The sequence below is a fragment of the Onychomys torridus genome, chromosome 22 (assembly GCF_903995425.1).
Source record: "Onychomys torridus chromosome 22, mOncTor1.1, whole genome shotgun sequence".
In the NCBI taxonomy this organism is placed as follows: Eukaryota; Metazoa; Chordata; class Mammalia; order Rodentia; family Cricetidae; genus Onychomys; species Onychomys torridus.
The window spans coordinates 11,849,692-11,865,434 of NC_050464.1; the positions used below are offsets into that span (position 1 = coordinate 11,849,692).

At 54.5% G+C, this 15,743-nt stretch overlaps 1 protein-coding gene across 2 annotated transcripts; it reads right to left on the minus strand.

Annotated features, from left to right (window-relative positions):
• Nucleotides 1–2,639: 2,639 nt before the first annotated feature.
• Nucleotides 2,640–15,404, minus strand: Mafk (MAF bZIP transcription factor K). 2 transcript variants are annotated; one of them, XM_036172622.1, is made up of 3 exons: nucleotides 15,212–15,404; nucleotides 5,985–6,064; nucleotides 2,640–5,089 (listed from the first exon to the last, which is right to left on the minus strand). In XM_036172622.1, exons 2-3 carry the CDS (start codon nucleotides 6,018–6,020, stop codon nucleotides 4,655–4,657), a joined length of 471 nt encoding a protein of 156 aa, XP_036028515.1. In that variant the 5' UTR covers nucleotides 6,021–6,064; nucleotides 15,212–15,404; the 3' UTR covers nucleotides 2,640–4,654. The 2 variants fall into 2 exon arrangements, with proteins under 2 accessions (XP_036028515.1, XP_036028516.1); XM_036172623.1 differs by lacking the exon at nucleotides 15,212–15,404 and adding an exon at nucleotides 7,157–8,131.
• Nucleotides 15,405–15,743: the final 339 nt, after the last annotated feature.

Below are 15,743 nucleotides of genomic sequence, written 5' to 3' on the forward strand. Positions count from 1 at the left end.
CACCTCCCCCTGAACCACAGGTTGGCCACACCCTAAAGCGGTTTTTGAGGCTCACGCCGCAGCCTCGAATGCACTGGTAGAGGGACTCGGGCCTGGGAGCCCCCCTTCTCTCTTTCCTCTTCCCGTGTACCTGGTCCAGTGCTCAGGGTGTCTGAGATAGGCTAGACTGGCCTTGGAAACAGGGAGGGCAAAGGTAGCAGGGGTAGGGAATCATCGGTCGGCTGCCCAGGCGGGCACCCAGACAAATGCCCTGTGGGAACTGCCCAGTAAGCATTACTTGCCCGGTTGCTGGATCCCACAGCTCACAGTATCAGACCAGAGGGGTGCACTTCCCTGCCTTCTTGTTCTCAGGGTCCAGAGACAGGAGGAGCCAAGGCCAGTGGCTTCTCTAACCCTTCTGGGCTGATAAGATAGATGCTCTTCCTCCCTGCACCTGGCTGTAAAAAGCCACCCACGCCTACTTATCTGCCTTCTGGGACTGGCAGGCCGGCAGGGTGGCCCTGCAGCCCACACAGTCAGCAGGGCTGGGAGGGGCTCTGTACTCCTGAGAGATCTACACTCTAGAGGCTGTGACAGGCTCAGTGCTGGCCTTCAAATGTGAGAGAAGGCTCAGGGCTCGGCCAGCAGGGGGCTGCCTTCCTCTGCCCTGGAAAAGCCCTGTGCAGCAACAAGCTAGGAAGGGTCCCCTCCCACCAGCCCAGATATGAAGAAAGTTCCTGGGCCTTGGGCAGTAGCTGGGGTCTGTGCTTTAGAGAGAGGCAAAAATTAACATCGCGCTGGGTGGTGGCGGCGGCAGCGGACGCCTGTAATCCCAGCACTCAGGAGGCAGAGGCAGGTGGATCTCTGTGAGTTCGAGGCCAGCCTGGTCTACAGAGCTAGTCCAGGAAAGGCTCCAAAGCTACAGAGAAACCCCGTCTTGAAACACAAACAAACAAAAATTAACATCGCTAAACCCTGACACACGCACCAGGAACCTCTGTACCCTGGTACTGGGGGAAGGTGTGCCAACCAAAGAAATTAAACAAGTTGCCTAAGGTTACTGAGCCAGTAGGGGATGATGCCAGTAGAGGTCACTGTGGGTCTCTCCCCCCCCCCCCCCCCCCCCACTTACATTCTGACACAAAGCAAAGCTGGGCCAGGGATAACATGGCACCCAGGGCTCTGGTAGGATGCGACTATGGACTGAGTCAGAAGGATCCAGCCAGGCCGAGGTGCTCAAAGAATGATGAGTGGTTGGAATACCTGGGAAGAGGAAGAAGGCTTTGGTCTCATCGCCACGGGCTAAAGGACCAATTGCAAGTCCCGCCTACGGGGCCTAAGAGGGGGCCACTTGCCATGCAGTCACTGGGCTCGCCCTGGGCACAACCTTCTGCTTCACATATATGCATGTGTGTATACATTTGTAAGTAGGTCAGAGGTCAATTCCGGATGTCTTCCTTAGTAACTTTCCACATTAATTTTTTGGGACAGGATCACTCACGAAACGTAGAGCTTCATCATTTTGGCTAGGCTTGCTGGTCAGTGAAACCCAAAGATCTGCCTGTCTTCACCCCTAAAATTGCTGGGATTACACACGTGACAGCATTCTGTGTTGGTGTTGGGGATCTGAACTCGGGTCCTCACATTTACATGGCAGGCACTTTACTAATCCATCACACTAGCCCCCACTCCTTGAGACAGGGTCTTACTCTGTAGCCTAAGCTGGCCTGGAACTATGTAGCCAAGGCTACCCTCAGACTTGGAGTGATCCCACTACCTCATCCTCCTAACTACTGGGATTTACAGGCATGAGCCACGATGAAGGACTCCTGCCGTTTTGAACCTGTCCTGACCTCTGGTCCCCGTGTGTGAGGTGTCCCAAGTAAAATCTGAAGTGGTCTACCCTGTGCTGAGGGCCCCAGAGTGGACCCTCTATAGTCCTTCTGCCCACAGAGGCTGGCTGCCACCCAGGGGCAGGAGTAGGTTCTATAGGCTGGGGCCAGATGCTGGGGTCAGCTGGAGAGAAATCTGGCCTAGCCAGAGACTGTCTTGAAACTCACCAAGTAGCCTAAGGCCAGCTGGCCTGTGAGCTCCAGAGGTCTACTGGTCTCTGCCTCCCTGACACTGAGATTACAAATGTGCACCCGGCTATTCTGTGTCGTTTCTAGGGATTGAACCCAGGTCCTCGCACTTACAAGGCCACCAGTTTATCAAATCACTGTCTTCAGCTCTAGTCAGACTTAGACGTCTAAGATAGAGCATTCTGTGTTAGCCTCAATGACCGTTCCTTGCCCTGTGCCCTACTTAGACCCTGCCCCTCTTGCAATGTCCCTCGTGTTCATCCTAGACCCCGCTCAACAGTGGCCGAGCAGGTGATATGGGCCACCCTGAGGAAGGGGTGGCTCAGGTCCCTGAGATTCCCAACTATAAAGCACAAGTGGCCATCAGAGGCCTCTTGCTAGGGTCGCCTGGACATTCAGATGTATCTGCAGGGGAGTCAGGAGGGCAGGACTACCCTATGGTAGTCCCTACATCTTGGAGACTCCCAGGAGGATCAGGTGCAGGATAAAAACTAAGCCTCATCAGGAAAGAGCCAGCCACAGCTGTAGGGCAGAATGCGGGGTCCCCTCCCACATCACCATCCACACACCGGAAGCATCTCAAACAGGAAATTCTTTATTGCAAAGATACAAAAGCAGTCACAGCGACATGTACAGCAATAAATTAGGTGGTGGCCATGAGGCGGGGCACAGACAGGGGGTCAACAGTCTGTGATCTCTTCTCAATAATTTATAACACGGGGGAGGAAGCACAAAAAATAAATATTGAAATGAAACTGCCAAGTAGCAGGTGGCTGGGGATGCCAGGCCCCTGTGTGGTCAGCATGTGGCCCTGTCACCTTTTGAAAAAGTAAAGCTTGCTTTGAGAAGTTGGAGGAACAAGACAGAGAACTCACTTTTATCTTAAATAAAAACATCCATATATTAAATTGTGACATTGATGACATTTCAGTGACGCAGAGCATGGGTCATGCCACACCCTTCCCAGTCCCCTCCAGGCAGGTACCCTGTTCAGGTGCTCCAGGTATCGATGAAAGTCCCGTCCACCCTGAAGGCCAACAGTATGGAGCCTCCAAGGCTCAGGAGGCCACCATGGGCCAGGAGTGGGCGGCAACCCACAGCCAGTGGTCACTTGCCTAGCACTGTAGCCCACCCTGGAGACCACTCATCCAGTGTGACACCTGCTGGAGCAAGCTTCACCCAGCATGCCCAGCGCCACCACAGAAAGACTGAGGAGCTGTTGGCACCCTGGGCCTCTATCCACGGCCAGTTCCCCACCCCACTATCCAACCTACTCTGCATTAATAAAGATCTACAGTATCAAACTGGGAAAGAAAATTGTTATGAAAAATCTGTACGATAAAATGTGTATATAATTATATATATATATATATCTTCTCTCTCTTTAAATATCCCATGGTCCTTATTGATATCCAATATGGATTACCTACCAAGGCTATGGTTCCAACAGTGCTTTCTAAGTGCCTGGCTTTGGCTCGGCCTGCCCCCACTCCCTGTCCACCATACTCCTCAGGGCCTGGAGGTCTTAATCCCTTCAGTAAGAAAGCACAAGATGGCCAATGACCCAGAACTCTATGAAGGAGGAATAGGCAGGTAGCAACTGGGCACCAAAGCTGCAGAGTACTTGCACCTCCATTCTGCCCTGGGCCCTGCTGACACCCACAGGGGTGTGTGTCCACAGGCCCTCCTCCAGATGCACCCTTTCTCCTCCATACTGTTTCTTAGGCCTCTCCCACATCCCCTGGGCCGCCAGGACTTCACCTCTTTCCTATTTTTTCCTAGCAACAAGACACATCTTAACTGCCATTCCCATATCCCCCAACATCTCTCAGGCTTCACGGGCTCCCCTCCAGCCTCTCCTCTACTAAGCCCCAGAGAACACAAGCCCCGCTTGTCTGCTGGCTCTGTGGACAAGTGGCCTGCACCATGACGGGCAGCCTCCCTAGCTAACAGACCCCCAGGGACATTCCAGGACATCCAGGCAACCCTCAGCACACATACTGGACAGGCTCTGTGTGGCCACTGGCCCAGCGGCTTCCTGCCATCACAGGCTGGGATGGCAGCCCGTGTGCACACAGGAACACATGAACTAGCCCCTGCAGGTGACTATACTGGGAACTGTTTCCCAGACATGGACCTGGCCCTAGGGGCTAACGCAGGTTGTAGCACCCTTTGATAAGGACAAGAAGGCCAGCGCCCAGAAGGCGACAGTATGGTATCCACCCCAGCTGGAGGCCCTCAGGGGATGGCACCGATGACGCTGACAGACAGGCACCGGAGAAGAGGAAGACCAGTCTTCACTCCCTGCCACAGGGGCCTGATTGTTCATCCTGGTGGCCCATGCAGTTCCTGTCAGCAACTACAAACACCTCCGCCCCCCCCCTCCCCCAAGGAGAGATGGGAGTGGGGGTTGCTTGAGGCACTGGCTCATAAGAGCCTCCCTTTTTTCCTGCATCTGCCTGTCCCTGCTGTCCTTGCCCTCGGCCCCACAGGGTCCACAGTGGGCAAGTGGACATGAGGAATCTGTGCCAGGGAGCCCGGGACAGGTGTGAGGGCTGTGCCACTGCCCACGCCCTGCCCGGCCCCGGCAGGCACTAGGAAGCGGCTGAGAAGGGCACAGAGGTGGAGGACAGCTCGGCAGATTTGACGATGGTGATGACACTGGTGGTGGCCACCTTGGTGGGTGTGACGGGCCCTCGGGCCACGGTGCGTGCGAAGGTCTGCAGGGCCTCGTACTTGGAGCGCAGGGCATCTAGCTCCAGCCGCATGCTGCTGTTCTCCCGGGCCAGCTTCTCCACTTCCTGCTGCAGCTCTACACGCTGCCGCTCCAGCTCCTCCTTCTGCGTCACGCGCTTGATGCGACAGCTCGCTGCGTAGCCTCGGTTCTTGAGGGTGCGCCGCCGCTGCTTCAGCCGCGTCACCTCCTCCTTGGTGAGCCCCCGCAGGTGCTGGTTCAGCTCCCGCACCGACATGGACACCAGCTCATCGTCACTAAGCACAGGGGCGTTCTCGCCCGCCTCCTTCTTAACCTAAGGAGCCGGATGAGCAAGAGTCAGCACAGGGGGACCCAGGGCCATGGGACTGGTACGGTCGGTCACCAAAGGCTGGGATCCGGTACAACAAAGGCCCAGCAGTGCGTCTCACCTGCCCGGTGTTCCCACCCTACATCAAGGGACCAGCATGGGACTCCAAGATTATGCCCATGGCATGGTGCCACAAACTACCCCACTGCTGTTGCTCGGAACCTTCTTTGAACAGGGAGGTCCCGACAGTCATTCGCTCGGGAAGCAAGGCCTTGGTCAACACTTAAGCTTTCTACACACACAAGGAACAGGCATATTTCCCCTCAGATGCTCTGGCCAAGCATTTCTAGGCAAGAGACGGGATGATACAGTAGCCTTGCCCTTCCCTCACATCTACCCACTGGTGCAGAGCCTGAATCTGGCTGGTCAGGGCTCACTCAAGGGAGCTCAGCACACAGCACTCAGGAGCCTGTGAGGCAAGGTAGCTGACTCAGAAGCACCTTTGGTGATAGAGGCTGAGAAGGCCCAGAAGGCAGGAAGGGCCTAAGCCAGCACAAGGGATGCCAGCTTACCTGAGGATGCCGCTCTGCCCACCTGGCACAAGGGGGAGAGCCTGGGCAGAGGAAGGGCCTGTGCATGCAGCCCCAAGCGGCTGGAATCTACTCAGTACCTGCCTTACCACCCCTCCACCTATGAGCTACCTCCCTGGTCATCAAGGCCAGGTTCTTCTGGGCCACTGTCCCACCTCTCCTGGGATCCTTCCCCAATTCCTGAGGACAAAGCTGACCTCATTTTCTAGGGGCAGTGCTGTGAAAGCGGGGCTTCCAGGACAGGATGAGTCTTCCCTGTGCCATGCCAGGACAGTGCCAGTCACAGCCTATGCTAGCCCAGCCCGCCTCACCTTCAATGCCTTGTTCGGCTTGGGATTAGTCGTCATAACCCGGGCCCTGTCACCAGGACGGAACCACCAGGAAATTGTAGCTGGAAAGACACAGAAACAGCGTGGGTTAGGACCTAGCAAGCTAAGGACATTGCCTCTGAATAATAATACTTGGAAACAGTTCTGCTCTCAACAACCCAAGACGGTAACAATAAAACCTTAGTTCCAAAACCAAGTGAATGCACATGTAAGTTGATGCATTCCAGTCCTAGTATGTCTCCCCAGCAACTCTACAACATGTTTCAGAACCAGTCCAATTCAGTTACAAAGTAACATGTTCCCTAGCCAGTTCACAAGAGCTTACGACCACGGCTCTCAACCTTCCTAAATCTTTCTAATGCTGTGACCGTTTAATACAGCACCTCATGTTGTGGTTACCCCCAACCATAACATTATTTTCACAGGCTGAGGATTTAGCTCAGTGGTAGAGCACATGACTGGCAAGGACAAGGCCCTGAGTTCAATCCTCAGCTCAAAAAAAAAAAATATTTTCACTGTTACTTCATAACTAATTTTGCTACTATTGTGAATCATAATGTAAATATTTGTGTTTTCTGATGGCCTTAGGCAACCCCTGTTAAAAGGTCATTCAACCCCAGAGGGGTCGTGACCCACAGGTTGAGAACCACTGTCTTAAGCAATCTGGCATGGGCATCCTGGCTAGGCTGGATCTGCCTAGCAGGCAGAAGTGAGACCCAACCACACCATGTTCCAGCATCAGTCTCCCAGGGCAGACAGGTCCCCTAGGTCAAAGGGGGCTGCTGTCCAGTTCCCCATCCCAGCCCATCCCAGCACTGAGGAGTAACTGCGGGTCATGAAAAATTGTTGCTTCCTGCTCTGCGTCTACCCCCTTCCCCCCAAATTCAGACAAGATATTTACAGCTGTGGGATACCAGGTGCTGCATCCTCAAGACCAGAGGGACCTGCCAGCAACAGAGCCAGCTCTATAAGCGGCAGTACTCAGCTCTGAAAGAGGGTCTTGGGAACAGTGTCCCTGAGCAAGAGCTCCTGATGGATCACCAGGGAGAAGGATGGCCCTCTCCCGAAACCTCATTCACCCCCAAAGACAGATGGGTACAGAACACTGCCACTCCTCCCCAGCCCCACCCTCCCGCAACCCACGGGACACCTACCGCTGTGAAGGACACTGCAGCTGTGACATCACCGCTCCTCCCAGGCCACCCCAGCCCCTCAGAGTGACCCCCAAAGCCCCTATGGGTGGGGTGGGGGCTACTGGTGGGTAGCAGTTCAGAGGATGCAGCCAGAGACACAGACAGAAGACTGCGGCCACCTGGCAGACCCACTGGGCTGTCTGTCTGGCAGGGCCTGTGCCTGTGGCCAGCCCGCCAGCCCCCTTGCCCGCCCTTCTCATTCTCCAGTCTGCATTGTGTCACACACCCTCATCATTCATGAAAAAGCCAGCCAAAGCATCCCAAGCATGATTCCCCTCTGATAGTTGCCATGGCGACCTTGGGATGTAGCCAACCCCCCATGGTCTCCATGGCAACGGAGAAGCCCCAAAGCATTTGGGACTTGTGGGTCAAGCCTATGCAGGAAGACAACACGAGGTTCTCAGGCAGTAAACAAACCCATTCATTCCCTAACAACTGGGGAAGGGGTAAGAGGGACAGGGCGGCCTTTGGTGGGGTGCACCCCCACCTCTTGTATTTCAAACCCTGACAACGATAGGCACAGAACAAGGGATGTCAGGGAAATCACACAAAGGAGAGTGTAGAGGACAGGCATGAAGACAGTGGGTGACCTCCACTGTCCCCTCCCCCACAGACCTGGGGCCCTGAGTCCCCATCTCTCTACCCTGTGATCCCACCTCTGATGGGGTCCTGTCTCCATTGCCCACCACCCTCACTGCCAAAAAGCCATCAGTGAGAGACAAGGGATTGACATAGACACCCAGCACCCTGGTGACATCACTGGTCACGCTCAGCAGCAATGGCAACAGGCAGAGCAGACAGGGGCAGAGCCAGCCTAGGGGAGGCTCAAGCAGACCAGCATGCACCCCGACACTGCCCATCTAGAACCTGAGGTGGGACTAGAGCTGGTGGGGTGGTCTAATGGAGATAAGAGACCACATGGGGATGTGGGCAAAGTGTGTACCCACAGATCCCCCCCAGCTCCAGCTGGGTTAGTCGCACTGGGGAAGTCACAGGCTTCCGCCACTCCGTTAGGAACTCTCAGGAGCCAGGCGCCTAGGAGCCCCGGGAGCCCTGAGAAAGTTTTCCGTAAAGAGGGAGGAGGGGTTGGGTATCTCTTCCAACTTGCAACCCCAGCGTCAGTGACATAGCTATGTGGTGAGTCACAGGCTGTTTACAGAGCCGGCTCACATTCCCACACAAGGACACCCCTCCCACCCGCGTGCTCACGGGCCCCAGGGGCCACTGCCAGCGGGAAAGGAAGGTGCTGGGAAATAAAGGGGACTCACCTCACCGCAGACCCACGGGTGCTGAAATACACAGGCCAGGGCTCAGCTTGGGATAGGAATCTTTCCACTCCCGTGACAATGGTGCTGTGACACCCAGGTGGCCAGGATGTGCACAGGGCAGGGGCTTGCCCCCAGGTGACACCATGACAATCAACTGACCACTGGATGGAGGCCACCTGGTCAGCAGAAAGGGCTCCTCCCTGGCTCTCTCCATGTACACCCACCTCATGGGCTCCTGCTGGGGTCTGGGTTAAGGGACCCTTCTTTAGTTCTCAGCTGGCTTAAAGAGGACACATGAAGCCAAGAGGCCACGGACAAATGCCAACCCCTCCCAATGATCCGGTCACTTCCTCAGAAAAAGAAGATGGGAGAAAAGGCACCAGAGACGGCAGGTGGTCCTGGCGGAGAAGCCCCCATTCAGGAGTCCTGGGGACACACTTATGCTGAGCTATGTTTACCCCCCCCTCCCCCCCGGCTTACCCTGTCCCAGCTAGGCTTCTGCCTCTGGAACCCTGTTCAGCAGGGACACTTGGACACCCATCAAGATAATTCAGACTTCATCCTGTATGGCCAACAATATAGAAGTCTGTCCAGGTGAAAGGTGAGGCCCAGATTGGCCCTGGGTCAGAGATGTGCCCTGTTGCCTGCTGCCAGTCATGGGAGACAAACTGGGGACAGAGAGATCTTCAGCAACTCAGTGTGTGGCTAGGACGGTGCCCTGGCCTCAAGCACACCAAGCACATGGGTACAGTCCCAACCTATCCATCAAAGGTCAAGCCAGGCCGGTCATCCTAGCACCTGAGAGGCTGAGGTAAGAGAATCACAAGGTGAAGGCTGGCCTGAGCTACAGTGTGTGTTCAAGGCCATGCTAGACAACTTAGAGAGACCCTGTCTTAAAATAAAAGGAATGGAAAGGGGTCCTGAGAAGAAGGTGTTGTTTGGAGGTTTCCTGTGGACTTGGAGTGCCACTGAGAGCCTTGCCCCAGCACCAAAGAGCCCTGTATTTGTGACAGACATTTGTAGGACAAATGTGATATCAAAACACTGAGCCACATGGTGGTGGCTCACTCAGTCATCACAGCACTTGGAGCTCAGAGGCAAGAGGCTGGTCGCAATTTCAAAGCCAGCCTGGACTACATGGGGAGATCCTGTTTCAATAACAAATAAATAAAGGGGCTACACTGTCATCACAGCACTGGGGAGTTAGAGGCAGGATGATTAGGAGTTCAAGGTCACCTTTGGCCTGACTGGGCAACTGGAGACCCTGTCTAAACAAAAACAAATCAGCTACTCTTTTTTTGTTGTTTTTTGAGACAGGTTTCTTTTCTTTTCTTTAAAGATTTATTTATTTATTTATTTATTTATTTGTTTATTTATTTATTTATTTATTTATTTATTTATTATGTGCACAGAAGAGGGCACCAGATCTCATTACAGATGGTTGTGAGCCACCATGTGGTTGCTGGGAATTGAACTCAGGACCTCTGGAAGAGCAGAGGTGCTCTTAACCTCTGAGCCATCTCTCCAGCGAGACAGGGTTTCTTGTGTAGCCCTAGCTGTATTGGGATTTGCTCTGTAGACCAGGTTGGCCTTAAACTCAGAAATCCGCCTGCCTCTGTCTCCTGAGCTGGGATTAAAGAAGTGCTACCACCGCCCAGCCACAACAAACCACACTTTGCTTTTTCTTTGTTTTTCGAGACAGGGTTTCTCTCTGTAGCTTTGGAGCCTGTCATGGACTAGCTCTGTAGACCAGGCTGGCCTCGAACTCACAGAGATCCACCTGCCTCTGCCTCCCAAGTGCTGGGATTGCAGGCGTGAGCCACCACCGCCTGGCTGGACAAACCACTCTTAATGGCTTCTGTAACTCTTAGGGGGCCTCAAAGTCCCCTTGCTGAGCCTGGGTTAGAGGTTCAGTGGCCACAGTCAAACCACACAGGACACCAGGCTGAGCCATAGGAACCCCCAGAAGCAGCTTACCTGAGTCCTGTCATTCCTGTTGCCTTTTGAAATTTGAAAAGGCCATCAAGAGATTTAACAGTGGGAGTCAAGACAGGGGTCCTGGGCAGCAGTTTTAAGTCACCAATCCAAGCAGGGCACATCTGGCCAGGAAGATCTGCCTAGATCCTCTGATAAACACAGCCAGTCAGCAGGATACAGGGTAGCGAGCCCTTCTGTTTCAAGATGGACTGAGGTAGAAGGCCCTATGCATAAAGAGCAGGGAGGCATACTGCAGAGCGTGAGAATCCAGCCTGGGCACCCAGGGACAGCAGGCAATCCAGATAGCCTGTAGTCCAGTAGACTGTCCTTCTTAGATATGAGCGAGCCAGGCATACCATTTATCTTACTTTTCACCCCCATTAGTTATCCCTCAGCCCTGCGCTGCCCTGACTACACTACTGGGGGCATGTACAGCCTTGGACCTCCCTCCCTGTGTGCCATCCTGGCAGACCTAGCACACAGCAGGAAGGACCATGTGCAGGTCCAAAGGAGAAATAGACAGGGACCTTGCTACTAGTCCTCTGGCGGATCAGAAAAGAAGGTCCCACAGTCTCAAAGGGTCTCCATGTTCTCCAAGGTAATGAGCCTGGATCACCCATCTCACTCTCTGCTGCAACTGTTAACACTGTAACTGTAACTGAGGGGTCTGGATGATGCCCCCCATCCCACAGGGTGATAGCAACCGCAGCTCCCGGACCCTGGCTCCTGCAACCCACTCCAGCTGACAAAGATGTGTGCTCTTCAGGTTCCTGGTCTCCCAAAATAGGGAAAAGAGCAGGGAGCAGGGAGGATGAGGATGAGGATGGGTGAGCCACTCTGTCCAAGAAAACAGGTTCAAACCCCAGACAGCAAGGGCACTCTTAACAGTTGCGAGCCACAACCTAAAGCCACTGAGGATGTGGACACCTCTGTTCGGGAGCCTTTAACAAATACCCAGAGCCAAGTCCCCTTTCCAGGACCCCAAGGGGACATGGGTCTGACACATCTCCGGCACGCAGTGGACACATGCTGACAAACCGCACCATGGCCGGTCAAATGAGCCTCCTCCCACTACAGACCACTAAGATCTCACTGTGCTGTCCTCCCACAGCGCAGGGCTGGGCACCTCCGCCCAGCTCTGGCTGGCCGCCCTCCCATAAGCCACACTGTCTGCCTGGCCTAGAGGACGTCTGGTCACCTTGCATTTGCAATCTCGGGAAGCTGTGTCATCCCAGCTACATCCAGAGGTGACTAAGGCAGCTTCCAGGCTGACAGCAGGCTGCATGGCACAGCCCTCTCAGCTGTGGCTGCCCTCCCTTGCCTGGAACCCAAACCTCCTCTCCCTGACTGACTGGTCCTCTCTGCCACCAGGTCCTTGTTGGGGTCCTGCCCTGTCCCTGTGGTCCTGGGGCTTCAGCCTCCTTCTAACCTCCATGTTTCGCTGGGGATGTCCCCTGAGAACAGCTAAGCCCAGACTTGTACAGCTGGCTCTTTTTAAACTTTTAAAAATTGTGTTTGCTGAGTGCAGTGATGCACACCTTTAATCCTAGCATTTGGATACCAGAGGCAGGTGGATCTCCAGGAGTTTGAGGCTGGCCTGGTTTATATAAGGATGGGGGGCGGGGGAGCGCACAGGCTCACACATCTGTATGTGTGCGTGGATACACACACACACACACACACACACACACACTTCTGCCAAAGTGAGTGTGTGAGGGTCAGAGGATAATTTGTGGGAGTCAGTTCTTCCAGGATGCCGGTCTTGGGGAACTGAACTCACACCATCAGGCTTCATGACAAGCACCTTTAACCCCTGAGCCATCTCACCAGCCACACCTCACTTTTTTGAAATACGGTCTCTCAGTGGCCTGGAACTAACCACTAAGGCTAGGCTAGCAGACCAGCCAGAGAGGCTCAGTGATCCTCCAGTCTCTACTTCCCCAACACTGGGATAACAGAGTGTGACCACACCTAACATCTTTATGTGGGCTCAAGGAAGCACTTTATTGACTGAGTAATCTCTCCAGACCTGTTTGTTTAACACAGGGTCCACATAGCCTAGGCTAGCCTGGAACTGACCACCTTCTGCCTCCACCTCCCAAGAGCTGGAATTACAGAACCAGCTCTTAACCTCAGTCCCAAGGTCTCCTGCCTAGCCAAGCATGGTTCAGCTTCTCTCCTTGGTACAACAGATACCCAGCTCTTAGTGCCTCAAATTTAGTCCTAGTCCTACAGATGAAAGGACTTGGGGTTCCCTCCTCAGCTTCCTGCTCTGGCTGATGAGTGCTCCTGGCTGTGGTGGACCCAAGGTCCCCATGCCACCCTCAACTTCCACTTCTTCCAGAAAGCCCTGTTCTCTTTGGGGAGTCAGACCTAGACCTGGTTCTGGAAATTTTTGCTGCACAATGAGCCCCTGTCAAGCAGAGAACTTGTGTGACTGATACCAACTCCCTCAGGTTATCAAGGCACTAAAAAAGGTCTGTTTCATAGGCAGAGGCAGGGATTCAGACAGGGAAGAAAGCCTAGGAGAGGGTGTGAGCCTTCCCCCTACCATACCAGATAACCAACCCTATGGAAGACCAGGCAGGTGTGCCACCAGACATGACAGCCCATAGCCTCTAACCCTGACCTTTGACCTTAGGCCAGGCTATCATCAAGCAAGTGATGTAGGCTGCAAGACCCTCCCCTATATCAGGCAGCACGTGGTCACTCAGCTCAGGTCTACCTCTGTGAAATTCTACAGATTTTCAGATAACACTTTCAGTTTCCTGAAACTGCAGTTAAGAGGAAATATAATGCATGTGTGACTTATAAAAAGCAAAAGTAAATACGAGCGACCAGGCATCTTCCCGGAGCGGGGGACAGGGAGGGTGGGGAGGGAGAATGAGTCACTGTTTATAGCTCCCGAGATCGGCCACACAGAGAATTCTCCCAGCTGGCCTGATTTCCATTTCCCGTGTGGACTAGACCCGAGATCCAGAAAGTCCACTCCAAGAAACCTTTAGACTCAGAACAGCCAGGGCAGAAACAGACATAACTTCTTGGTCTAGACTACGATCAAGAGTTGCCAGGGACTGTAAACAAACCCTGGGCCGGCAGAGCCCGGGACTGAAAACTGAGGGTCCCTGAGATAGAGTGACCTGGAAAGTCTCACCAGAAGCCTAGAGGGTGCTAGGGCACAGAAAGAGCCAACTCTCGGGAAACATGGCCTCCAGGGACCCTCTGTCCAACTACCATTTTTAGCAACTACCTGGAAAGTACACAGCCCTGAACTTGGAACCTGGCCCTACAAGCCCAGCTCAGTTCAAGAACAAGAGGGGAATGTACTCCAGAGAAGCCTGGCTTGGTGTTTTGTTTTTGTTTTTTTTTCTAATAAATGTTTTGGAATCACAAGAAGTTTAGTTTTAAGTTATAACATTAGACTTAGTTCCTTTACCAAGGTCAAACTCATAACATTTCTCCTGTTGATTTATCTAAGGAGCAAGGAAGGTTTTGTTGTCAGCAGGGGCTGTCCACAGTGACACAGGCTACAGGTATGCCCTGCCTTTCTACAGCTTCCCTGAATCCATCCACATGCTTAAATCCATACCCTTTTCTTTTGGTTTGTTTTTTTGGTGAGTCTTACCATGTAACCAAGGCTGGTACTGAACTAGCTATGTTATGTCGTCTGGGCTGACTTCCTGCCTTAAACTCCAGAGTGCGGTCATTATCTATGTCCCACATAACAGCTTTATATCAATGCCCCCCCCCCCACACACACACACTTTTTAAAGCTCCCTGACCCTAAAAACATCAGGCTTGAAAATGTCAGCTTGAGGCATCACAGTACCCACATGCAAGCCACCAGATGCCTTCCGAAATGTGGTTGTCACAGTAGGACCTCAGCAGCGCCAATCCCGGGGTCCCAGGGCTGTTTCTGGTGATCCCACAGAAAAGGATGCTCTGAACTAACTACCAGCTGTGGCATAAGCTGGCTTCTTGGAACTGAAGGCACCGAGCAAGAGAAAGGTGAGTGACTGTCGGTCAGTTGGCGGGTAAATTATTAAGACAGCATCCGTGTTGGCTCTAAGAGCTGTGTGGTAAGCAAGACACAGCCTAGCTTCACAAGAGAAACAAGAGCACCAAGCTGCCTGGCCTCGTAAACATCGACTGCCTGTGAACAGGGCAAGCTCTGGGAGGCTGGAGCGGCTGCCATCTCTGAGTGTAAGTATGCCAGAAGAGTCTCTCCTGTAAAGGGACCCAATCCAGGCACCCATAAAGCTTTCTCCACCTGTGGTCTGCTAGATTTTTGCTTCCGATTTCTCGTCGCACACTCCACACACCTATCCGCTCACCCTACAAGAGGACCTCACACTTTAGAGTTGGAAGAGACCTTGGTCCCTGACCACACCTGAAGAAAAGTGGCGGAAGCGACAGGCTAGCCAAGACGGTCACCTGCCTCGCTCCCCACCCACAGCTTCCACATCCGGCACCGCTGGCCGGTCAGCTGATTAAAAGGGGACACCACTTATCCAGGCCCTTGCGGGGTCGCGGCTGTGGCAGGAGGGAGGGGGGGGCGAGGGGTGGTCCTACGCCGACGGAAGTGGCCAGGTGCGCACGGCTCCCGGGAGCCGCTCTCCCGCACGTGGCGGGTCCTGCATGGGCCCTAAGCCAGGTCCCGCTTGGCACGTGCTCGAGGCCCAGGCTGGGCCCTGCGGCCTTCGGGGTGCGCCGACTTCAGGTGCGCGAACTCGGGAGTCCCCCTACCAAGTCCCCGAAGCCCCTCACTCACCCGGGTCACGCGCGGGGCCGGGCGCGGCGGCTCCTCGTGGGCACGCACTCTCCACGCGCGCCTCTGCTCTCGCTCTCCCCGTAGTCGCCGCCTCCGCCTGCGCGCTCCGGACTCCACGCTCCGACTCAGCGATCAACAACAAGTCCCCGCCACCCGCCGCCCGCAGCCCGCCACCCGCCGCCGGCTCCCCAGTACTGACACCGCTTCCGGGATCGCGCGTCGAAGCGCGTCACCGCCCCGCCCCCGCGATGGCCACGCCCCTATCCGACCACGCCTCTTGCTGCTCACGCCTCTTCGCACACTAAAACCACGCCCCCTCGGGCCGAGCGTCGGCGCCCCGCCCCCTGATGACCACGCCCCTTGCTTGCCCTAGTCACTGGACTCCACATAGATCCTTCCACGTGCTGTTGTCTCCATTCTGAACCCGTGGCCCTGTCCTTCTCCAGCACACCCGGGGCGGGGTCAGTGCACCCTTCTTAAGGAGGGGGATGACAGGCGAGGGTGACTCACACCCGGGGTGTCTGCGCCCCAC

Bases quoted from the DNA above. Each gene is read 5' to 3' on its own strand.
- Mafk (XM_036172622.1), bottom strand. From the start codon at position 6,020: ATGACGACTAATCCCAAGCCGAACAAGGCATTGAAG. The intron at 5,090-5,984 runs GTGAGGCGGGCT...CCGGCTCCTTAG, and splicing joins AGCCGAACAAGGCATTGAAG to GTTAAGAAGGAGGCGGGCGA.